Here is a 26,299-nt window from a genome sequence, read left to right as displayed (position 1 = left end):
CCTTGTTGTAAAGCTTCAATACACTCCTCCATGGCCTTCTGTTCAAGAAGTGAAAGTGGGTTGAATGAAGCATTCTAAGCCGATGGAATCATCATATGCAGTGAGATGCAGTCGCACTTTGGGTTTCAATCCCTACCGATAGGTGGTGAGGAGCGAGCGCTCATTCCATCCGCTGGCAGCAGCAAGAGTTCTGAACTTGAGAACATAGTCATTTACAGACATAGAACCTTGACGGAGATGATATAGCTGCTCACCCACAGAAGAATCACCAGCTGGTCTGCCAAAAACTTTACGGAAGTATTCGATGAAATTATTAAGAGATTGTGTTACAGTACCAGCTTGTGACCAGATGGTTTCGACCCATTGGAGCACTCGCCTCGTCAGCAGGGATATGATGAACACGATCTTGGCTCAGTCCGATGGGTAGAGATGCGGCTGCATCTCCAGGGCCAATGAGCACTGAAGAAGAAATCCGTTGCACTCCTCCGCCGCACCAGAGAAGGGTGCATGTTTGGCCATGGGACTGGCAACCACTGTCTGTGAAGAAGTGGTGGTGGTAACAGAAGTGGCAGGAAGTGGAAATTCGCCGGAGGGAATACACAATCTCCTGGAACGGATCGGGGGCACTTATGTTGCTGTATATCCTCTTTGGGTCCAGTCTTCTGTTACTCATCACAGAAAACTTATTGCATTTTTTACATTTTCAAAATAATAATAATAATAATAATTATTGTATCGATGCTCATAGTTCAGCAAAAAAGGAATCGGGAAATGCCGTTGTTACGGAAGGAGACTCAGCCAGAGGAATGTGGTGGAACAAAAGTCTTTATTGACAGCAACTGAGCAAATGGAGTAATGGCAGGTAAGTAGGAAGTTCAATGGATACTTTGACGATACTAATGATGATAATAATAGAATGTCTTTTCTTACAGTAGATCGTGGTATAACTGGAGAGAGGACAGATGGATGCACACACCTTGATGGTATTGGTAAGAATGGTTGACAAAGAGACTTGGATGAAGACAGACATTGGACTGGAGAACTGGAGAACACACTGGAGAGGGTACAGGAGGTAAGCACACGAGGGACGCTGGAGAGTAGTCTCTTGGAAACACATGGAGAGATTCCTCCTCATATAAACGAAACCGGACAATGAACAGAGGTGAGGTGTGTGCTTATGAAGCCAGCGTGATAAGGGTGCAGACGAGGTGCAGGTGTGTGTGATTAGTACTCTGGTGATGGTGTGCGCTGGGATTGGTTGGTGAGTGAGCCTGGCAGATCTGTGACAATTATAACTTAACTGCATAAACTAAAACAAAACAACAACATAAATGTCCCAGGCCTGGTCCTCTGTCGTCCTCCACTGTCGTCACTCCTCCTTTTATCCTCCCAGAGCTCCTTCATGGGACTCAAGACTGGTGTGGCGTGCAGGTGATGCTAATTAACACTCGCTCCGTTCCTATGACTCTTGGCACCACCCTGCTTTCCACAATCACTTAGTATGATTTATAAGCTGTTTTCCTCATGGGGACCAAAAAATGTCCAAGGACAAAGATTTCAGGTATATTGTATCCTTGTGGGGACATTTTGTCCCAATAATGTAGGGTTTACCAGGACCACACACACACATACAAAAAAAGTATTTAAAATAACAAACAACCATTGTTATTTGACATCATGACACTTGAATCTGACCTTTAAACAACATCAGCTATGTGGAACAACTAAAGCTTGGGACACATTAAACGACTAGCTAAAACATTCTAAGAGCACAACACACAAAGACTGTTTCCTTCGACTGAAGCAGATTTATATACTTACACACAGAATTTGAACACCGACTGTAATCGCTGACTGAATGCAACTGGCTCTGACTGGATGCGTTTGAGCGCGATCAGTCATAAGTATCAATGTACATTCATAATCGGCCTTACAATAAGTGTGTAAGTGTGTACGTTAAGTGTGTGCGCGGCTTAAGTGTGTTTCTGACTATCTGTACAGCTTTAAGTAGGAATTCCACTATTTAGCTATTATCCACTATTATTATTATTTGCTCAATAGCCTATAGTGTATGTAAAGCAGTACGAAGAGCACTCCAACATCTTTCTCAACACAGCCCTGTCCACTACTGATTCTGAGCATTCAGCATATCCCTCAGTCTCAAGGAGACCACACTGCACACTCCCCCTGGTCTGTCTCTCCACCACCACCTCTTTAGTGTGAAGCAAATTAGAACCATGTCAAAAATACTGAGAGAAATATAAATAACAAAAATATATCTCAAGCAGACAAGTCAAATGGGCATGTGATAGTTACAATAATTACTGACACTTTTATTACCGCAATGAATTGTATTACATAAAAAAAAAAGATTAAAAAGATAACCAAACCTAAGTGTTTTCATTTCCTCTGAATAAGAAGTTAATTAACTTTTTTCAAATAACAAAAAGAACCCTAAAACAAATACACAATACAAATGTATACAGTAAAAATGTAGCCTATTAGTAACTTGCAAATGAACATAACTAATAATAATAATAACAACAATAATAAATAAAAAAATAAATTTAACCAATAACTACATATCTTTTATGAGCTGGCATGTTTTAATCCGGATTAAAATGCAATAATGTAGCTATAGATTAGCCTAATGGTAAACAAATGTTTGACAGACAAAAAGGAATCTTTAAGTAGTATTTGGTAGCCTATTGTTTGACAAACACCATAGCGAATACAAAACATCTGAAGGGCTGTTATACTCTTTGACTTTTTTCCTTTCGTGACAATTGATAACAACAGGGTCTCAGAAGCAGAAAGTAGCGCAGCGCTGCTTGTGTTCAGGGATCACCATTTCTGCTTTTCCATGAGCGCCACCTACTGTCAGAGTCTGAACGTGCATTTCATTCATACATTTCATCTTCTAATATAAAAAAAAAAAAAAAAAAAACGTGAAACCACGTGTTATCTGAAGTTTGTGACAGTTGATACCTCCAGTTCCTCCAGTGATGATGTCTGGATGTAGAAGGTCAAGCATCTGAATGTTGTTTGGGCCTAGTATCACATGAAGTCATGGTTCTAATGCCTGTACAGAAATACAGGAGAGAAACTAGAAAGAAATGAATTAGGCTAGATGGCGTTGCAAGGTGGCTAAACTCTGTCTTCTCACAGAATTAGGCATAGGCTATGTCACTGTTTCAACTCTCAGTTGATCTTTCATTCTCATACCTATATATAATCCAGTGCAAAACACTGTCTGTAGAAGTACTGCTGGGTAGCATGACTTTTCTGATTTTTTTTTTTTTTTTTTTTTTTTCTGATGCTTGATGTCTTTTAGTCTTTTTAGTCTGAAACAGTCTAAATAAATCTTACAAAAATCATAAAGGGCCTCAAAACAGTATCTATATAATTTTTTTTTTTTTTTTTTTTTTTTAAGAACAACAGAAAATAAGGGCTTATGGTTCATTCATTTACTCCAATCAGTGGCATAACTTTGTTTTAAAAAGTGGGTGGGACAGGAGTGTGTGTGTGTGTGTGTGTGTGTGTGTGTGTGTGTGTGTGTGTGTGTGTGTGTGTGTGTGTGTGTTGGGGGTGCATTATTCTGCACAATAATAAATGCACAAAATTTATTGACATAAAACTCGTGTTTATATGTAGGCCTATAGAACTGTATATGGCCTAGTGATAGAATTTTTGTTAAGCATGGCCGAGGTTCTGGGTTTTAATCCCCCCTCGTAGCGCCAACGAGGACTCAGCATGATTTAAAAAACAACACATCCCAGAGCCAGATCGCCTTTTATTTAACACAAACGTATGAATTGCTAATCAACTAGAGATGTTTCTTTTGTATTAGATACATCCATGCCGCGAGATGTTTCAAAAAGTGGTGGGGACAATATCAACCCTGGCAAAAAGTTATAATTATGAATGAATTTTTAAAAATTATAATAGTAAATAATATTATAAATAAATTATAAATAGCATATATAGCCTTTTTTAATATATATATATATATATATATATATATTTTTTTTTTTTTTTTTTACATGAAGAGCCCAAATTCTAGGCTACTTTGGAAAAATTTAATTAATAATAAAACAAATATTTTCTTTTTTGTGTGTCTAAATAAAAATATCCAAATATAATGTTTGTCAGATGCATTGAGAAGCCTGGCAGAATATAATAATAATAATAATAATAATAATAATATAATTTTATTAATAATAATAATAATACAATGGAATAGAAATAATGAGAATGCTGTATGATGTAATGACTACGAAAGATTGTGGTTTGACCTTCAGGATTGCAGCTTTTGATGCCCACGTATGTGCCTTGTGCATTTTGCCATTCAATAATTATTAAATCATATTTTTTGTCTGGCATTAATATAATTTTGGACAACAATAGCATATAACACACACTGGATAATTGCATTAAACAACAGTACTGTTTAGTTTAAAGTGGAATATCGTATTCTGTTCAGGCGCTCTGTGGCCTGCTATGAGGTCCTTCTGTTCGCCATGTGGTGTTGGATAATTCTAGAAGTACGTCAGTGAGACTTCATCATAAGCGCTATTGGAGCATAGGGCCTGAGATTGACCCACTAGAGCTCATTTATTTGACATTCAGCGGCATTGCAAAGACCGGTTACTCAACGTTAATTTACATTAGCTATTAAATACGTTAAAGATGTTGTCAGCGGCGAGAACAGCAGTGAGAAATATGTCGTGCTCTCAGAAAACCTCCAGCAGTGTGTCTGGTCTCATCAAGAAGGTGAGTGAGTTCTGCACTACTACTGAGTGCCCTTAAAGAGTGCTGTCAGTCAGATTGATTCCTCAGTAGATATTTGATTCAGGCAGATGTCTTTATATCGAGCCGACATTATCGTTAGCGAGCAGTTCGTGATCTGGAGATGTAGTTTTCAGCAATGTAGGTTTGGTAATAGGATCCCTTACATATGTGTTTTTGACATTTGCCTGAAGTGATTTGTAATACGTTGTTTGTAGCAATTCGCTTCATATGTCCAAGTCACAAAACAGTAGGAATAGAAGCTTTAAACTAATCATTTGCCCCTTTGCGTTTGGAAAAACCCAAGTGCTCATGTGATTAACCTGCTTTCTGCTGTAACAGCATTATGTAAGTGATTTGTTTAAGAGTCATGATGATTGATTATCTGTTAAATCATCTAGACAGTTTATAGTTTTTAAACAGCAGTGGAGGTCATTCATTTGGTGTCTGTGGAGTTGTGAAAGAGTGTGTTTGAATGACCTTCATGAAGTGTCCCTGAAGCATCCTGCTCCAGGTTATGAGATGAGCTTACCTTCATCTGGCAGTTTGACTGATAAATAACTTGTTCATAAATAACATGTACTGAGTTTTTTTGAAGAAATGTTGACATTATAGCAAATTATTGTAATCCACGTGATTCTCATTGCTTCAACATGACCACATGGTCAGACCTTTCAAATAAATTAGTAATTCTGTTTCTTTTGGCACTAACTGATGTGATTAACTGCACACAGTACAGCATTTCATATAGCAATTCTTTGCCTCTTGTTTCTATTTTGTGTAGTTTTTTTATATTCTAGTGAAGCTTTATTAAACAGCCCATTTTTTTTCTTAGGCTTGTTGGAATGGATTGACTCAACAAGCTCTCCAGACTGCAGCCAGACGTCATTATGCGTGAGTATCATATAAACTGTTTTTGTCATAGACAATAAAGGTCCATGAATAAGTGTCTAAGCTGTCGGATGGTTTTTCAGTTCGGAGGCGATCCGAGGCGCTGTCATTGGTATTGACCTGGGAACCACAAACTCCTGCGTGGCTGTGATGGAGGGTAAACAAGCAAAGGTAAGCTATAAGTAATGATGTGTTAATTTAGCGGTTAAAGGATTCGTTCACTTTCAAATGAAAATTACCCCAAGCTTTACTCACCCTAAAGCTATCCTAGGTGTATATGACTTTATTCTTTCTGATGAACTGACAGTTAGCATTATATGGAGGGTGGAAGAAAGATCCCAGTGAATTAGGGTTTCTGCAAGTCTTAAAATGGTCTTAAATTTACCCTTACACAGTTTATGACATTAAAAGGGTCTTAAAACAGATGCATTGCAAAAAATGCATCTTTCTCAGTATTTTTGTCTTGTTTTCCAATACAAATATCTAAACATCTTTGAAATGCAAATGTAAAATAGTCTTGAAAAATTGAAGAAAAAAAAATGAAGCGAGTCAATGCTTTAAAAGAGAACAAATATCTGTTAATGGGTTATGAAATCTTCCCTTTGAGTTAAGTTGATTTTTCTGAGCCTTTTGCCAGATATTTGTTCTCGTTTTAATTATAAACTCACTTCATTTTGATCAATTTCACAGAAAACAAGACTTCATATTTTGTCATTTTGTATCTCTAGTAAATGCATCTTGATTTAAGAATCTTTAGACAATTGCACTGGAAAACAAGACAAAAAAACAGAGGAAGATCACTTTTTTGCAGTGATCAGAAGGTATAGTAAAATGTTCCCTTCAATTTATTACTTAATTTTTTTACATGGTTTTAAAAAGGTCTTAAGTCCACCTTCATAAAACCTGCAGAAACCTTGTGAGTTACTATGAATTGCACATTTGAAATTATGTAAAGCCACTAGAGCTGCACGATTCTGTTGAGAATCACAGTGTTTTTTTTTTTAGACGGAGATTGCGATTCTTCCACAATTCTGAAGAAAAAAAAAACTCATAGACAACTAAACAAAATGACATGTAATTTATTTGAGGTTCTGACAAAATGTTCACTGCTACCTTCTATTTAAAAATATATTAATTTGAACAAAATAATTTGAATGGAGTAGTCAATGTCTCATTCATAAAGACTTTTGTTATTGGATGAATCAGCATTTGTGAATTAATCTCTTGAATGAACAATTCAATTATTATTTTATTTTTTTAAATTGTTATTTTAAAAGTTTTTTTTTTTTTTTTTTTAACTAAATGGCACAATACATAGAAGTGTCAAAACTCTTTCAAAAGGTGATTTACTCTATTTTGATCACTACCGTAGACGTGTTCATTCCCAAACTATAAACTTTATCCCCTGTTATTTAAATGATTGTAAAACAAATAATGATAATGTGTGGCTGAAAAGACTGTTAGTGAGGATGCTTCTCCGGATCAGTTAAGTTACATTTATTTATATAGCGCATTACAGGTCAGAAGTCAGATTTGGATCGGAACATTTAAAATATTTAATCCAGTTCAATCTGGTTGAAGATCGGATTCATCACGCCGTAATGGAGACTGGTTTGTTGAGGATCTGTGCCACTGGCTGTCATGTCGATGAGGCCTTCACAGGGATGGTCTAGTTGACATGATCTCTGCTGACACTTCAGAGACATGGCAGAATCGTTGTCATTCAGGAATAAGATCGCATGGCTGTTTGAATCGAGATCGCAATCTTTTAAAGGGTTAGTTCACCCAAAAATGAAAATTCTGTCATTAATTACTCACCCTCAGCGTATCGAATCATAATTCGGAATGCGTGTCAAACCGCCAAACTGCTGAAATCACGTGACTTTGCCGCTCCGAACTGCGGATTCGACATGCTGATTCATAACGCTCCGAAGCTTCCTGAAGCAGTGTTTTGAAATCGGGCATCACTAAATAATTTGTCATTTTGGGGGTTTTTTTTGGCACACCGAAAATATTCTCGTTGCTTTATAATATTAATATTGAACCACGGTACTCGCATGAACTGATTTAAATATGTTTTTAGTACTTTTATGGATCTTGAGAGAGGAAATGTCATTGCTCCCTATGTAGGCCCCACTGAGCCATCGGATTTAAACAAAAATATCTCAATTTGCGTTCCGAAGATTAATGAAGGTCTTACGGGTCTGGAACGGTGTGAGTGATAAATGACAGAATTTTCATTTTTGGGTGAACTAACCCTTTAATGATCAGCAGCAGCGCAAATGCACATTTGAATGTTGCAATGTGACGATCGTAGTTTTAGAGGTTAACCAAAATCCCTGAAAGTCTTTGGATTAAAGCCTGTTTCACATCGCAAGCGTGAGCAACGTGTGTTTTGTCACTGATCATGTTAATGAATGAGAGCGTTAACATCAGAAGCGTGACGGCCGACCCCCCTCTCATTTATTAACATGGGCAGCGACAAAATGCATTGTTCACGCTCCACTGATGCTTGCGATTAGACATAGCGGAATTGTGGTCATTTAGGAATAAGATTGCATGGCTGTTTGAATCAAGATGTTTGTTTGTTTTTTTTTTGTTTTTTTAAATGATTAATCGTGCAGCTCTAAAAGTCACTATTGAGAACATGAACAAATCTGAATGAATCTTCAGTCACTAGGATGAATCACCACTACTACTGTCTGCCTGAAATTGACACTTAATTGAAATACTGTTGAACTAAAATGCATCATCGTAACAGGTCCTGGAAAATGCAGAGGGTGCAAGGACGACCCCGTCAGTGGTGGCCTTCACATCTGATGGAGAGCGGCTTGTGGGAATGCCGGCCAAACGTCAAGCTGTCACCAACCCCAACAATACTCTCTACGCTACTAAACGTCTGATTGGACGGCGCTATGATGACCCTGAAGTTCAGAAAGATTTGTAAGGCATTTAATTTCAAACTTGATGTCAATGTATACATATACACACACACACACACACCAACATGTACATATACACATACGTATTTATATGTACATTTTTATTCTAGCAAATTTGTAATTAGGCCTGTTACGAATCCTCCATTTAAATTTGAGTGCTCAATTTTATATAGGGTTTTTCCTGCTTTGACTTTTTTTTTTGGCAGCCACCAAAACAAATTTTTGTCCCGCCAAAGCCTTATTTGATCAGTTATTGTGATTTATGAGTGATGCGCTTGTGATGGGGTGCATGTTAACTGATGGAGAGAACGAGCAAAGAGCTCCTCCCTCGTGCGCGCACGCTCTCTCTGTCTTCAAACAAAGCACTGTCTTTGCTCTCTGTCTCCCTCGCACATATTAATCTAAGTCAACTGGCACAATGCTAAAAGTTCAGAAGACCAAATACATGTTTCACGTGGCATATTCAGAGAATTTCCTGAATTACTGCTGGGTGTGAATAGTGCTCAAAATAACGGCACCTCATCTACTTTGACAGGCGTTCCGCACATGCAGCTGACATAAACCATACTTTCAATAAACGAAAAAAATCCTATCCAGTGATGGTGTTTTCTTTTGCGATGTCCTAACAGCCGGAATTTGCACACAACGCATTCACGTCCGCTAATGTCCTATTCGCAACCTAATGACTTATTTGAATCAATTCATTTTAATGAATAGTTAAAACTGATCTGTCCAACACTGAACTCACGAGACGTCACTGTCTGAATCGGTGTATAACAAATCATTTACTCAGATAACCTCTGAAATGAGAACGTAAGAGTGCTTACCCTATTTAGCAAGAGTGGTTAGTAAGATTTAGCCTTTATAATCCACAGTATTTTCAGGTTATTTATATGACAATGTGTAGTAAATTACCTATAAAATCAGATTAGACTGAAGTGAAGTGAAACCAGAACAAAGCAAGTTGTTGTTAGCTAGGTGCATTCAATTGTATATGGTAGAAAATTAAAGGCTTAAAGGCTATTATTCACTTAGGTATATTTTTATTACCACAATTATTTATTTATTTTTATTTTTTTAATATCTGATTACTCGATTAATCGTCAAAGTAATTGATGATTATTCGATACTGTTTATTCTTCTAAAATGCATGCAGTGCACAGCTCTAGTGCGCACTGTAGCGTTGGATGATTTTATAGGCAGTGTCTGCCATTTGCTTGCATGATTACTGAATACATCTGTGCTGAAATTGATTGATCAGCCATCGGTCAATTAATAAGCTTAATCGATTAGGCCCGGTTTCACAGACAGGGCTTAGACTAAGCCAGGATTAGGCCTTAGTTTAATTAGGACATTTAAGTAGCTTTTATAAACGTACCCTAGAAAAAAAACATTACTGGTGTTCATCTTGAGACAAAACAATGGCACTGACATGACATATTTTAAGCTATGTCAGTGCAAGTTGTTTTCAGTTAAAAAGCTCAAACATGCATTGTAGTTTAGGAATAGCTTAAGCCTTGTCTGTGAAACCAGGGGTTACTTATTAACTGATTTAATCAATTGTCAATTAATTATTAACATCCCTCCCTATAATTTAGTTTTTTGTTTTTTTGCAAATAAGTGATGAACTTTGCTGTAATTTACAGGAAAAATGTGCCCTATAAGATAGTGCGTGCCTCTAATGGAGACGCCTGGCTGGAAGCCCACAGCAAACTGTACTCACCCAGTCAGGCCGGAGCCTTTATTCTCATGAAGATGAAGGAGACTGCAGGTGAGTCCATCTGCCTGAAGAAAAGCATTTTAAAACTGAAATAATCAAAAGCTCCATCAAACCACTGTTTCTCTCTTTTTTTTTTTTTTTTTTTTTTTTTTTTTTTTTTTTCCTCTCTTCCTCCTTCAGAGAACTACTTGGGCCATGCAGTGAAGAACGCTGTTATTACAGTACCAGCTTACTTCAACGACTCCCAGAGACAGGTGAACACTGTTTCACCACACTTTCTACTTTTTACATTCTACTAGGCCCTGTTTACACCTGGTATTAAAGGGATAGTTTTAGGGATGGGCATTTTTCAAAAATATTGTATTCGAATATTTGGGCTCGTAAAAAATTAATATTCCGAGTATTCGTTTATTTAAATAACGTTAAACGAGAGACAATATTTTTTTTATTCATCAAGATTTTATAACCATTTCTGAACAAGCTTACGATTAGGCAATATACACAACAAGCTTACGTTATATCTTAAGGTTTTCTTTTAGTTCAAAGCATTAAACAATATGTGTAAACAAAAAATATAAAGAACAAAAGCATTTAAGCTAAAGCAGCGCGAATGGAAAAAACGCTAATAAAGCAGACAGCGCCAGTTACCGTAAAAGAACGCACATAATAGTATATGGTTATCGTGTTTATGTTGTTTCACATGTTCATGTTGAGAAAAACAATATCCACATGCTTGGGTGAGAGAACGCGCTGCGCTGACAGACGTTGCAGAGACACAAAATAACAGTGTGTTAAGCTAAGTTTGTAACAGCAGCACTTTGTGTTTTCTGTTCGTAAATACGTCTCCCTCGATGAAACTTAAAGGAAGTTTATGTCTCGATCATTTTGCTGTCTGATAAGTTATCTTCTCTGCTCACTCGGGGGCACAGCTGCGCTTACCTGTCGTGAATGCAGTGATGGACAGCTTTCTTTTCTCATTTCTCCATTCGACGGGTGTTTGGATTTCATGTGCTTTCCCATTATGGTGCTGATATTATGATAACTCGGTTTCATTAATTCATTTGATCAAAAGTAATTCCATTTTGTAAGATCATTTTCATCTAATTCCAAACTTCGCAAGGCAGACGACAACGTTCTGTGATCAAATACGATAAGTTTCATTTAGTTATAACTACGAGTTTTAGTGCTTAGGATTTATCATGGATTCACTGCATTTACGGCCAGCAAAGCAACATAGTAAAATTTGAATAGTGTTTTTATTTTTCGAATATTAATTACAGATCGAATATTCAACTATTTGTGCACACCCCTAGATAGTTTACCCAAAAATGAAAATTATCCCATGATTTACTCACCCTCAAGCCATCCTAGGTGTATATGACTATCTTCTTTCAGACGAACACAATCAGAGATCTATTTAAAAATATCCTTAGTCCTCCTAGGTTTATAGGTTGAATGGGGGGCCGCGTTTTGAAGTAAAAAAAAATAATGCATCCATCCATTTAAAAAAAAAAAAAAATAAAGTAATCCATACGACTCCAGTGGGTTAATAAAGGCCTTCTGAAGTGAAGCGATGGATATTTTTCTTACAAAAATGCATATTTAAAACTTGAATAAATTCAAATAACTAGCTTCCGGTGGATGACCGTACGCAGAATGCGCAAGTCGATTTGCATCCGACAAGCTCAAAACGTTTCAGACCCCACAGGGCTCTACGCTAACATTTTTCTTTCCATTGTGCACCTAATGAAAAAAATTTAGGCGCAAAGTCTAAAATTTAGGAGCACTTTCTGATCAATAACAGACATTTACTTTCCAATTACAGGGTGATATTTTTCCCCTTTAAATTAATTTCCAGGGGCATTTTTACCATTATAAGAATTTTTTTTTTCTAAACTTATTAAATGTATGCATCATATTTAGTCAATTTCTTAAATTAAAATAGAAAATTTGTTTTTAAATGTTAAACAATAAATTCAGTTAGAACAATAACACCCAGTGAGACTGTTACCAATCAAAAGAAATCATCAAAAAAATCCATCTTTGCACTGCAGAAGTGACAGTGTTATTATTTAGACACATTTACATAAACTGCTTCATGCAGCTCATTAGTAAATATAATTTTTTGAATTTAGAAATATGTAAAAAATGAATTTTTGTATATTTAAGTAAAAAGTCTATGAAAAGTGTAAATATGAAATTAAAACCGCCAGTAGGTGGCGGTAAATCTTAATGTGATTCATTCAAAATCACCGTTGCTTGGAAATGCGCAACATTTCTGGTGTGGCTTTGTTTGAAACTATTTTCACGAAATAGAGCAAAAACAGACAGTATTGTGGCTAAAATGTTAAGTCACTTAATATCAACTTGTTTATTGGACTTCAATAAGATCAGTAAGTACCATATTTGCAATCATGCCAATACTTGGAGAAACGGCTGCGATAGACGGTGTTACTGGTGTTCAGCAGCAACACCGGTTACATTACTTGCCCACTGTGACTGCAACGTCGTTTTGATTTTTTTTTTTTTTTTTTTTTTTTTTTTTTTTTTTTTTTTTAAATAGTAATAATAATAATTTAGTTCAGTTAGAGAATAGACACTACAGTTAAAACGGAACACGTATGCTCAATTCAGTGAGCCGAATGACAGTCGCAGCACAGATCAGCAGCAGGAGTCAGATTTCACCTCACTTCACCCATTTCGCCTCACTTTTCTGAATGACAAGACGATGGATGAACATTTGATTGCAAAGCGAAATGTAAACGCGCATATTTAAGCAAGTTTGTCATTGTACTGTTTTGTTGTTGTGTTTTTCATTAAGAATAATAATGAACCCACCCACCATTCAAGCAATTGCCCTTACTTCAAAAGTGAAAGTATGTGCACAGGCATTCATAACAGTGTGTTTTTTTTTTTAAATTAATTTTTGGAGGAATTTTTGCCCCAAGCCCCCATTAATATCCGACCTTGCTTATGAAAATCCAAATATAGTATTTACAGTTAATTTGGCTGAAACATCTGCAGCATGAGAAGTGCGTCAAAGCCATTTCACCTTTATACAATCTTTGAAGTGTAGTCCTTCGTGCACGTCTTTTGCACTTGCTCTGCTCTGCTGTGCTGACTGAAGCAAAGTCTTTGAATGAAGGTATGAAAAAGCAGCTGATTGCAGGATGAAACATAACTGCTGTTCAGTGTAGATGCATTTTGGGAGTTGTGCTTTTTATTCTGATTGTATTATAGATCTGTTCATGAGAATCAATCGGGTCACTCGCACCAGTGCGCCTAAATATTTTTTTCACAATCGCACGCAGTTATTTTTAGTCGCAAATGCGACTGAAATGGTTGCACTGTAGAGCCCTGGCCCGTTAACACCTGTATTTAGCGTCGCCCACTTGTGTTTGGAATCGACGAAAACACATCTTAATACCAGGGCCCGTTCAATTCAATTTTATTTTTCTCTAGCGCTTTTTAAAATGCATATTAGGGGTGTGACAAGATCTCATGCCATGAGATGTCGTGAGACTAAAATGTGACGAGATTTCTCATCGAGGAGAAAAGCTGTCTCTTGATATTGCCATGAAGGAGTGTGAGGGTGAAATTTGGATAGAATGTGCCACCGCTGCATTTACATTACGCCTCCACTGTCGTTTTGCTTTTCATAGAAATAACCATTTAATTTGTTGCATTTAATTTGGAGGATTCCAAGAGCCTATGCATCTGACAGATGTCTTGTCTTGTACAAATTCACAGAGTGCACACGATCGCGAAAGTAAAACGGTAGTGCGCATTCATACTCATGACCGGAAAAGCGGAAGCGGCGCCAGCGACTGTGTCATAAAAGTTCCGCTGCTCGCAATCGCTCCAGCGGCCTCGTTCAGCTCCCACAACACTCGGTCCTGCTCTGCTTCATACTACAGTAACATTAATAATCGCATCCATGAACATGATTTCTGCCCGAGTCGTATCACCAATTATTTTACACCGGTTGTGAGGTGAAGACCACATGTCCCAAGATTATGCGCTCAAACTTGCCATCATCGAGCTACGCCTTTGACAGAAAATTTTACATATTGTATCTTTTATACATATTGTTTCAAAGCAGCTTCACTGAAAATGCTTGTCATTGTTACATTTTAGAAAGCATTCTGTTATCAGCTACAAATGTGAGTGCTCAGTATTCGCTCATGTTGAGAACATTGTGAACAGCTTTGATTTATCAGATGCATTACTGTCTGTAAAATCTGGTGTGTTACAGGCGACCAAGGATGCAGGGCAAATTGCAGGTTTGAATGTGCTGCGTGTTATTAATGAGCCGACTGCTGCTGCTTTAGCCTATGGGCTGGATAAGACTCAAGACAAAATGTAAGTATCAGATACTTTTACTACACTATTTTATTTTTTCTTTATATACCAACATAGATTGCTCTATACCACTTGTTCATGTCTGATACCAGTCCAATAAAAAAAAACAAAAAAACTCACACATATAGAGTAACTTTTTCGCAATACAGATTTTATTTTATTTAGTGTTAAAACAAGAATAAATATGCAAATTGCAAGCAATAGGGCAAATGCAGTGTAAGAAAAGTACAAATGAAATAAACAGTGCTTTTAAAGGGGTCCTTGATTATGATTTCACTTTTTTTAACTTTAGTTTGTAATGTTGCTGTTTGAGCATAAACAACATCTGCGAAGTTACGGCTCTCAAAGTTCAATGCAAAGGGAGATAGTTTCTTTTACAGAAATCGCATTTTAAGGACTATAACAAACGGCTGGTAGGGACTACAACAAGCTTCTTCCCGGGTTGGTGACATCACGAACCCCTAAATTTACATAAACCCTGCCTCCGGGAACACGCAACAAAAGGGGCGAGGCCATGTTGGGCTACTTTAGAGAAGAGGAAGAGTTGTAGTAGTTGTAGTAGAGTGTTGTTGCCATTCCATCATTTTATGCCAGACTGCTTCACAAACGAGGGTCTTTCTTTTTTTTTTTTTTCTTTTTTTTTTTTCTTGCAGATTTTTCAGCAGCAGGATTATTAGGTTGCTGTCACTTTAGGACTGAATGTACAAATCTTATATCTGGGTGCTTGTTACCAATGCAAGATAATGTAAGCTTTGACTTTATTCAAAAGGAAAATATATCTGTTTTCATTCCAGAATTGCTGTCTATGATCTTGGTGGAGGGACATTTGATATCTCTGTCTTGGAGATCCAGAAGGGTGTTTTTGAGGTGAAATCCACCAATGGAGACACGTTCCTGGGTGGAGAAGATTTTGATCAGCACCTTCTCAAGCATATAGTGAAGGAGTTCAAGAGAGAGGTTTGTATTCACCCACTCCAAAAAATGGGTCTGTGTTTAAGTAGTGGTGCAACCATCGGGAAATTTAAAGGCTGATAACGATTAATGGTATTTATTTTGAAAGGGTTGTCATAACCTTGATTTTCAGCTCATTTTTTTTGCCCATACAAGTTAGTATGCTATATTAAAATATAACACACTGACAAATTACACTGTGTACACTGTACAATACTAAAATTAATTTAAAAATAGTTATGATTAGAAAAGCACTCAAACTTTCTCTTATATCTCCACACTGCCTGACTGCTGTAACAAATGTGTATCTGAAAAGTTCTGTGTGAGACACAAGAGCATTCAGCTAGACAAAACTGACATTCTTGTATAGTGTAGAAAACGGTGTCAACTAAAAAGTAGAAAACACATGCAATTTGTCTATAACAAATTTCCATAGTGAAAAAACCTGTAAACATTTTGACCAGTGTGGCTCACAAGGTGACAAAAAGACTTTTTAATTTAGTGCCATTTGCCAAATTACTGACACAACTAGGTTTTGAAGTATAGATTAAAAGTTTTGGGTGAGTAACTTTTTTGCAATGCAGTTCTCATGTTCCAGTGAACAGTTGTGACAATTGCACGTACAGTTTAGAGAATGTTAAACGATTTAGATCACCCCAAAATGAAAATGTCATTAATTACTCACCCTTGTGTCGTTCCAAACCCGTAAGACATTCATTCATCTTGAGAAGACAAATGAAGATCTTTTTGATGATAAAATGCTGTCAGATTTCTAGGGCTGCCTTCGACTAAAGATTTTTCTGGTCGACTAGTAGTCGTTAATTTTAAATGATTAGTTGACTAATTAGTTGACACATTTATTAATAAACCATATAAATCATAATAAAGAGCCTTTAATGCCTACATAGCCTAATCAGCGTTCAAGTGCACATAAAGTTTATAGCCACAGCACAGAGCACCGGCAGAATGATTATGAATGCGTCGGGGAACAACAGCAGGGAGATTGCTTTAACATTTTTATAATTAATTGATAAACTATTGTTTTCTGTTTTCGGCTGCAGTGATGAAGTTGACAATGCTGACTCATCTCCGCAGTAGTGCACGTTTCATACGGATTACATAACTTGAGAAGATTTGTTTTCCATTTGAATTGGTTCATTTAAAAGTAGATATTTGGCTTTCCATAGATATATTTTTCATGTCTGTGAGGCAAGTTTACATGGAGTTTCAAGTTCACAGAGAGAGACAGCAGAAAGCTCACCCTGTTTGCTTTCATTATTTTTCAAAAGCACAATGTATTGAATTGTGAGTGCACACAAATAAAAGTGGACTCTTCAAAGATTCAAAATATGGATGACTCTTATCTGTATGACCAAAAATGACAGAGTACTTTAAGTGCAAGTGATCGCACCGGCGTCTCCATGTTCACTGTCATGCAGTAAGCACGCAACTATTCAGCTTTCACACTCGGCACAAACACTTGAATAGCCCACATTTTTCTATGTTAATGTTAAAGTGTTTCAGATGATAAGCCATATTTTAGGTCGATGAATGATAGGTGAGCGTTTGGATGTCCTGCTTGATGTACTGTAATTACCACATAGACCAGCTGTTAACGATCTGTCCATCACAGACTGCTTGACTTTGTCTCTTCCTGTGGATTTATTTTTTTTTTCTCCGACTAAGCAGCTAATAAAGTTTCTGGTCGACTAAGCCTCTTCTCGTAGACTATTAGGGGGCAGCCCTACAGATTTCCTTCCATAGACTGCCTTTGCTACTGAAATTTTTGATGCTTCAAAAAGTTCATAAAGAGACAAACTAAATTGTTTGTTTAGTTCTCTAAAGAGAACTAATCCATGTGAATTGAGCGGTTTAGTCCAAATTTTCTGAAGAGACTTAATCGCTTGTTATGATGAATAGAACTAATTTAGGCTTTTACTCGCATGTAAACATTGATCAGCGAACATAAGCAGAATCTCAACCTAACCTGAATAACGCACAAGAATAAACCTCTTCCGGAAGCTCAAATGTGCTGCATAATACACGAGAATGAACCTCATTGGTTACGCAGCATGTTTGAGCTTCCGGAAGAGGTTTGTGCGTTATTGAGGTTTGGTTAAGATTCGTTTAAGTTCTATTACTTTATTTTTGCAATTAAAATGGTTTTAAGAAGACTTTTTTTTTTATTTGCAATCTTTTTTTAATTACAATATAGCTATTTTTGCTCTCAAACACAATTTGTTTTGATTGCAAAAAAAGACAAAAGTAACTCCATATAAATGCTGCTTCACACGAACTGTTATCATTTACATGCTTGGATCGTGTCTCAAACTCCATCTCTTCATATGCTGTGAGTTTGGGTTGCTTATAACGTTCATCTGGGAACGCAGTGTGCGCCATTTCATCAGATTTGTAAGGTAAATCATTTAGAAACTTAGGCAAACACAGGAGAATACATCAATATGTTTCTAAATATGCATACTGTTCATCGCGAAAAATAACTTATTTCAAAATAAAAGTATAAACCCTCACTCCGAGTTTGCATGTTTTGATGTCCACATGTTCTTGTTCAAGAAATTACAGTGACTGTACAATTTCTTTTGTAAAGAAGCGGCCAAATATTAAAGATTAAGTAAACATTTGAATTAAATATCGTTTGGTCAATATTAAACAAGGATTTGATCATTCTGTAAAGAGCAACAACACCAGGCTGTTATCGCCCTCTGCAGGCAAATATTATTGCCTAATTGTTATTATATATGTATTTTATGTAATTTTAAAGGCTCAGGTCTTTGCTTAGGTCTATTTTTATTACCTCAAAGAACATATCTGATTAATCGTCAAAATAATTGAACGATTACTAAAATAAGCATTAGTGACAGCCCTAGTTTCATTATTTGTGAGGCATTTTATAGAATAAATAATTAATACATTACCTTGGGCAGAGAGTACTGTTTTTTTGTTTGATTGGAATGGACTCTTTGTGGATATTAATAGCCAAGTTCAAGGCCCGGTTTTACAGACAGGGCTTAGACTAAGACTTTGTTTTTTTTTTTTTTTTTTTTTTTTTTTTTATGCAATCAAAACAAACTGTTTGAGAGCAAAAATAACTATATTGTAATTAAATAAAACGAATAAAAGATTGCAAATAAAGTCTTCTTAAAACCATTTTAATTGAACTTGCATAAAGCGCTATAAAAATGAAGGTTACATAATTTGAAGTAGTACCTAATGCAGGATTTTGAACATGTAGGTAAAATGTAAAGATGTCAAACTGTTGTTGAGAACAGTTTGTGCTGCTTATTAATGTGGTGTGTCGTCTTGTTGCAGTCTGGCGTGGATCTGACCAAAGACAACATGGCGCTGCAGAGGGTGAGAGAGGCTGCTGAGAAAGCCAAGTGTGAATTGTCTTCCTCTCTGCAGGTGAGTGAATGAGTGTCTGCTAAGAGCAGTCATGTGATCAGACAAAGACAAAGTAAAGCTTAAGTGTAGGGGCTGCGTGATTTAACCCAATAATCATGCAGTGCTTTTATTATTTTTTTTTTGTCATTTATTATTATTCAACTTTTTAAATGATAACACATAAATCAATTAAAAAATGACTATTGCCGTAATATATTTGTACTGTAAAATAATAAAAAAAAATTTTTTGTCTTATCTTTATTTCAAAAGATATACCATAGAGTTTTTTATTGTGGTGTAAAACTGCAGGGAGAAATTTAGTCTCTCTTGTTGACAAGAGTTATAAATCATTCTTAGTTGATATTTGGAAAGATTGTTGTAAGCTGCACTCATGCAAGAAAAATAAAATGCCATGCAGAAGGCAGACACAAAATGTGTGGGGAAAGCTATTTGATTGTATTTTAGTGAATGAGGAAAGAAATTGTGTTTTTTATCGTTTTTTTACCGATGCAAATATGTTAGAAACGATGCATCGTGATACAAATGCCAACTTGTATCCGATGCATCGCTTTAAAAAAAAAAAAAAAAGCGTGCATCGTTAAGTTTTATGCTGATACACGGGTTCCTTACCATCCCTTCAAAATGGCTATATAATATATATATTATAACACCAGCATGTTATGATACATTTGTGCTTGCACTGGTTAGTTTAAGTAACCATATCTTAATGTTTCTGCACACAGACTGACATCAACTTACCCTACCTGACGATGGACGCCTCTGGTCCGAAACACTTGAACATGAAGCTCACGCGCTCTCAGTTTGAAGGCATCGTGGGAGATCTCATCCGCAGGACTGTGGCGCCCTGTCAGAAGGCCATGCAAGATGCCGAAGTCTCCAAGAGTGACATTGGTGAAGTGCTGCTGGTCGGTGGAATGAGCCGAATGCCAAAGGTAAGAACTAAACCCAGAACTGAAACACTCTACAAGGAAAGCCACAAATTAATCGGCTTCATTGCTATTCCCTTGCATTCTCAGGTCCAGCAGACAGTTCAGGATCTGTTTGGTCGAGCTCCCAGTAAGTCCGTTAACCCTGATGAAGCCGTGGCTATCGGGGCGGCCATCCAGGGTGGAGTTCTGGCAGGGGATGTGACGGACGTACTCTTGTTGGACGTTACCCCTCTGTCTCTTGGTATTGAGACTCTAGGAGGCGTCTTCACCAAACTCATCAACAGAAACACAACCATTCCTACAAAGAAAAGCCAGGTGTGGTAATAAACAGGGAAATTGCAAAGACATTTGCATTGCTTGTTTGTTTCATTGATTGGTAACAGATTGTTATTTTGCCCAAAGCAGCTTTGCCAGTCTGTTTGTTAGAATTATAAGGCAACTCACAATATCAAGAACCATATAAACTCATATAAAATTAAGCAACATTGTGAATATTCTTTTTATTTGACCATAAAGTTTTTGTAAAAAAAAAAAAAAAAAAAAAAATTCGCTCACACCTTGTCTTATAACTTGTAAGTATGCAATGTGGGAAGGTTGTTTTCATAGCATCACTAATTTAAAGATGTGGCTTTCAGTGTTATTTTAATAAAGCTGTCTCTATCAGTATAATGATTCAAAGCTCTGTTTCAACAGTTTGTCTTTTCATGGCATATTTCATATATTTAAATGAAGATTTCACACAAAAATTAAAAAATTGTCATTTACTCATGAGTCATGACAGAAATACAAACTCTCATGTTGTTCCAAATTCATAATTTTAATAAAACCTGAGAGATTTGTTCCTTCAATGAAAGTCTATTTCAGCAAAACTTTTCTTCAAACAAAGACATTGTAAAATAAATCCATATGAATAGAGCAGTTAATTAAATCTGATTTAATTTAAGTTTTGGTGAAATAGACTTTTAATGAAGGGGCAAAAATATTGCAGGTTTCATTTTAAAAAATCTTCATTTGTGTTTCGAAGATAAACAAAATGTTAATGGGTTTGGATCAAAACGAGGGTGTGTGAATGACAGAATATAGAGCAGATATTTGATTAATTTTTTTTAAGGTATGTTTCCTATATAATGGATGAATATTAGCTTGGGTTGATGTTGGTGATCTGTCTTCTCAGGTGTTCTCTACCGCTGCTGATGGACAGACTCAAGTCGAGATCAAGGTTTGTCAGGGAGAGCGAGAGATGGCTACAGACAACAAGCTTCTGGGACAGTTCACCTTGGTATGTGCTCTGGGGGGGAAATATTAAGATGCAGATTTACATTTCCTATCCATTTACGGCTCAAATGTTGTATTTATGTGTTCTGAACAGGTCGGCATCCCTCCTGCTCCTCGTGGCGTCCCACAGATTGAAGTCACCTTCGATATCGATGCTAACGGGATTGTGCACGTCTCTGCTAAAGACAAGGGCACTGGCCGAGAACAGCAGAGTAAGTCTTTTTTTCCCCGAAGGGAAACAGTTCTTAATTGTTCATCAAAATATATTTTGCTCCACTTCTGAAATAATTTTCTTGTTATGAAAGTTTGCCAAAGTGTGCGCACAGAAAGCTGCCTCTTAGAAGGCGATCGCGAATTTTGGATGTGCTCGATATTATCACACACAATAAGCAGTGAAAAAGATCTCAATTCGGCGTTCATGCTGACTGACACACAGAGCAAGCACGCACACAGAAACCCATGTCTCAGCATGCAATTGCAAATTCAGTTCTCTTTCACGTCTTACGCCACTTGAACGATCGAATACATGCAGTTATATCAAGATGCTCATTGTGTGGAGTATTCATGTAAGCACATTTGGTTATGTCTCAAGTGAAAGTAAACAGTTTGGTGTAAACCGGATGTGTATCAGTATAATGGATCAGTGCGTTTTAGTCTTAAAGTGACAGCAGCCTAATATTCCTACCTGCTGCTCTGTGTCATTAATAATATATAATAATATAAGAATAACTTTTTTTTAGCTTTAAGAATTCATTTAATTTTAATACATACAGTGAAGACTATTTAATATTTCATTTTCACATTTAATCATTACATTTCTGTACTATTTCGAACTACATGTTACACCTATCATACCTGATACATTTAATTCATTTTTTGATATTGTATTTGTCCCATTGTTTGTAATTTCCTTTTTTTTTAATAATAGAAATTAGATAAAATAACTATATTGTGATTATATATAGTTTCCATTAAATTTCTCATATCATAAAATAAGAATTTGGTAATATCACCCCTACTTTCAATCCAGTCCACTCCATTTGAATATCCTGTTTAACTCGATCATATCACTTTACAGAAGTAAAATGGGTTGTGAAAACAATCACATGTAGAATTTTAGTCTTAATGAAAATCATTAATCTTGCTTCTGCTTATTTTATGCATGTGCTTCATTCAGTTGTCATCCAGTCATCTGGTGGCCTCAGCAAAGACGACATAGAAAACATGATCAAGAATGCTGAGAAGTATGCAGAGGAGGACAGGAGACGGAAGGTAGTGCCTGATTTTCACAGTACATATTCTTTCAATGTCTTCAAATGCTTAATAATAATTCTTTTTCTCCATTTTTGTCACTATCTAAAATTGTTTTGAACATGGTCTTATTTGTGGGACCTTAAAAGCTGTTGCAACATCTAAACTGATTGATTTTGATCCAAAGGATCGTGTGGAAGCTGTCAACATGGCCGAGGGTATTGTTCACGACACTGAATCAAAGATGGAGGAGTTTAAGGATCAGTTGCCAGCCGATGAGGTCTGAAGTTTAATGCTACTTTAATTAGTCTGAAGTACTGAAACTCCAGTATTTTTTAGAGGCGTTGTATAAACATTTGTGATCTGTTTCTGTAGTGTAACAAACTGAAGGAGGAGATTGCTAAAGTACAAGAGCTTCTGTCACGGAAGGATGCAGAGACAGGAGAGAACATCAAACAAGCAGCCACAAACCTGCAGCAAGCATCACTCAAACTCTTTGAGATGGCATATAAGAAGGTACAGTCAATCATTTTACTCTCTTAAACTTATTTTGACCACACATATTTTGCCTTATGACTTTTGTAACCTGACAAGCTTTTGTCAATCAGTGGACTATTTTGAAAGAGCATTAAGGCCCATTCACACCAAGGATGATTATAAGAACTATGACAATAAAGATTTAGTTTTTAAAATCTTTCTAAATGTTAAAGAATGGCAGAGTCCACACCAAAAACAGAGCTCCCCTGTGAATCTGTTGATGGATGTTTCACGTGAGAGTAGCTATCCAATCAACTGTTAGCTTGTTGCTGACATCACAGTTCCTGACGTGTTGGTGTGTTGCAGTTCAGCATAGCAAGTGAAGGAGACATGTTGCTGATAGAGCTGCCACCTGCATCATATAAATCTCCTGTCTGGGAACATTCTGTCTTCCCAATGTGTAAAAACAGTGATGGTCACAAAAAAACGTGGACAAAACAGTCACTATTTTTAAACTTTGTTCGATGCAAGTGCTGTATGCTCAAGGCAAATACGTCTGATATGACCAGTCATTTATGCCATCATTGTAGGTTGTAGCTCACAAGCGCAGGTGAAACCTAAACAGCACACATTGCCTGTGTTTAAACAGACACTCAGTGCTAGTTCAGACAGACTTAAAACAATAACGAAAGCACTGACAGGCTCGGCAATAATGTAGTTGCTTATTCGGCTGATTTGGATGTTAAGTTTGGGTAAGGGAGGAATAAAAGCACACCACTGTGAAGGAAAGGAAGGTGTGCTGAATGGAATGCAGCAGCGGTATAGTAATCGTTTTACACCAATTATCTTGTTTTCATAATCGTTGGAAGCCAAAATTGAAATCTCATTTCTGTTATTAAAAATAAGAAAAAGTACATTACAAACAATGGGACAAATACAATATAACAAAAATATGAATTAAACAAATGAAGTTTTTTAGGTACAATAGGTTTATTTAACATGCAGTTAGAATTAATACAGGATCCGGTTTACACCCAACTGTTTACTTTCACTTAAGACATAACCGGCTGTGTTTACATGAATACTCCACACAGTGGGCATTTTGACATAATTGTGTATTCGACCATTTAAGCGCAATAAGATGTGAAAGAGAACTGAATTCACGATCGCAAACCAAGAGACGCGGCTTTCTGTGCACGCACTTGCGTCAGTCGGCACGTAACAGTTAATAACAGTTTTTAACATCAAGTATGTACCAAATTCGCGATCGTCTTATGAGAGAGGCAGCTTTCTTTGCACACACTTTGACAATGTGCCAGTCAGCACAAGCACCACACCGAGTTCCTTTTCAGGATATATTGGACTTATAACTCTTTTTAACATCAAGCACGTCCCACTCTTTATATTCACATTCATGCATTTTTATCACTCTGAAGTGACAGTAGTGCTATATATTTACATACCGCAACATACAAGATATAGCAAAATCTCTACCGTGGTTATATATATATATAATATAATAGTTGTGTGAATGGGCTTTTACAGTTGTTATAATAATATAGTGTTTAGACTATTAATAGTGATTAAGCTGCAAAAAACACAGTATGTAACAACATTCTGATTTTTTTTTTCTTTTTTTTTTTTGACATTCTATTTTTATTACACTTTTCTTGAACACTTAGACAACAATGTACATCACATCTGTAACAACAAAATGTACAAAAACATTCTCTGAAATTTACCTGAATTGTTCCTTTTTCATCCTTTACACCCGAGGTATTTTTTTGGGTATGTCTAAAATTTATCCTCATCTCCTGAATTTGCTTGTGATTGACAGATGGCATCAGAGAGAGAAGGCAGCAGCGGCTCCAGTTCAGGAGGAGAATCCGGAGAGAAGAAGGAGGGCCAGCAGTAAAGCCTGTGTCACTGGAGTTCATTGTGGGACTGAATGTCTTGGGAGCACGAGTGTGTTTCTCTGAGCAGCATATGAAAGATCTTTTCACATATACTGTGTTTTTGGCAGTAAACTCTACAAAACAATATTATCATGTCTCCTCATCCACTTTCCTTAATGTCTAGAAGCTCAGATTCATTTGTGTCTGCTGAAAATAATCTGCATCAGTCTTGAAGCAAAATGTGCAATGAAGTGCTTGATTTGCCATCTTGGATTTAAAGGTCAGCCTGATGATATACATGCTCATCATGGAGCCTTCAGCCATTTAGACATGCATTCCACCCATTGGGCGCAATGTTTTGTGTTGTGATGTCTTTAAAGATATATCTTTGTTAGGGTGTTGTGTACTGCTTGTTTAGAATAATATTTTTTTCAAAAACATTGGTTGTTGAAGATGAATGAGGCTGAATGTGTGTCTGAACGGCTTTAGGATTTTTATATCTGCAATGAGTATTTATAAAATCAGGACTTCAATGTTTCAAGACACCAATGTTTTATATTTAAATACAATAATATCTGTTCTGTCCATCAGTTCTGCTTGGAAATTGCTGATTTGTACATTTCAAGCTTGTCCACGCTTGAGCCAGTTAGTTTGTGGAGTTGAGAGTATGAAACTATGAATGATGAAACTCAATAATAGAAAAGCTGGTGTGGAATTGATAGTTCAATCTGTCATATTTTTTCCTGTTAAAATTTGCTGATCATACCAGCAGGTTTATATAGAGCTCACATTGACGACGATATGACTTAATGTCCTTCCATAACTGATGTTATTCAAGAGAGATGTCCAAACAAATGGGAGGAATTGATGGACAGATCTGTGTGGGTTTGTCAAGTGCACAGTAAAGGGTAGTGGAGGTGAATTTATCTAATCAATCTTTACTAGTGACTTGAGCAGTTGTTTTATTCAAATCAGTGTTACGTGTTGCTGTTATGGACGAAAGGCAGAGCTTTTTAGTTAGCCATCTGAACTGAGGGTTTACATTCTTCCTTTCTGTTTGTTGGTCCAATAACAGCATGATGTAACACAAAAGCCCATCTACCCTGTGCTTACATATGACTTTCTGGTTCATTAAAGAAGAAGAATCTGTAACCATAGAAGCTCTGTACAAAGGCTGATGTCTGTTGAAAATGTTAAATGTTCAAATTGATGATTTAATGGGTTTAAAGAAATATTCCAATGCAGTCTTTTTATAATAAAAATTTGTGTTTGAACTCATGTTTGTGTAATTTCCAGGTAAACTGTGTATTTGGTTTACAGGAGTGTTGCAGCTCTACACAGTCTGAATGTCTGTCTAAAGTAGGGCATCTGATAAACGTGTGCAGTGTTGTGGAG

General features: G+C 36.6%; 1 protein-coding gene across 1 annotated transcript; it reads left to right on the top strand.

The window, feature by feature from the left end:
* Positions 1-4,511: 4,511 nt before the first annotated feature.
* hspa9 (heat shock protein 9) lies at positions 4,512-26,182 on the top strand. The gene is made up of 17 exons (XM_051859689.1): positions 4,512-4,773; positions 5,624-5,682; positions 5,763-5,850; positions 8,441-8,622; positions 10,268-10,392; positions 10,522-10,595; positions 14,597-14,703; positions 15,498-15,660; positions 18,985-19,077; positions 19,800-20,009; positions 20,094-20,321; positions 21,181-21,285; positions 21,376-21,493; positions 22,459-22,553; positions 22,720-22,812; positions 22,908-23,048; positions 24,847-26,182. Exons 1-17 carry the CDS (start codon positions 4,690-4,692, stop codon positions 24,922-24,924), a joined length of 2,043 nt encoding a protein of 680 aa, XP_051715649.1. The 5' UTR covers positions 4,512-4,689; the 3' UTR covers positions 24,925-26,182.
* The last annotated feature ends 117 nt before the right edge of the window (positions 26,183-26,299 follow it).

The sequence above is a fragment of the Ctenopharyngodon idella genome, chromosome 14 (assembly GCF_019924925.1).
Source record: "Ctenopharyngodon idella isolate HZGC_01 chromosome 14, HZGC01, whole genome shotgun sequence".
Classification (NCBI taxonomy): domain Eukaryota; kingdom Metazoa; phylum Chordata; class Actinopteri; order Cypriniformes; family Xenocyprididae; genus Ctenopharyngodon; species Ctenopharyngodon idella.
The sequence above is the reverse complement of the archived record's forward strand: the minus strand, read 5'-3'. Positions and strand labels throughout refer to the sequence as shown.

What these genes read in the sequence shown, in the direction of transcription:
- hspa9 (XM_051859689.1), top strand. Translation starts at nt 4,690, where the DNA reads ATGTTGTCAGCGGCGAGAACAGCAGTGAGAAATATGTCGTGCTCTCAG. An exon ending in TGGAGGGTAAACAAGCAAAG is followed by an intron (nt 5,851 to 8,440) that starts GTAAGCTATAAG and finishes TCATCGTAACAG; the next exon opens with GTCCTGGAAAATGCAGAGGG. An exon ending in TTGAGATGGCATATAAGAAG is followed by an intron (nt 23,049 to 24,846) that starts GTACAGTCAATC and finishes TGTGATTGACAG; the next exon opens with ATGGCATCAGAGAGAGAAGG.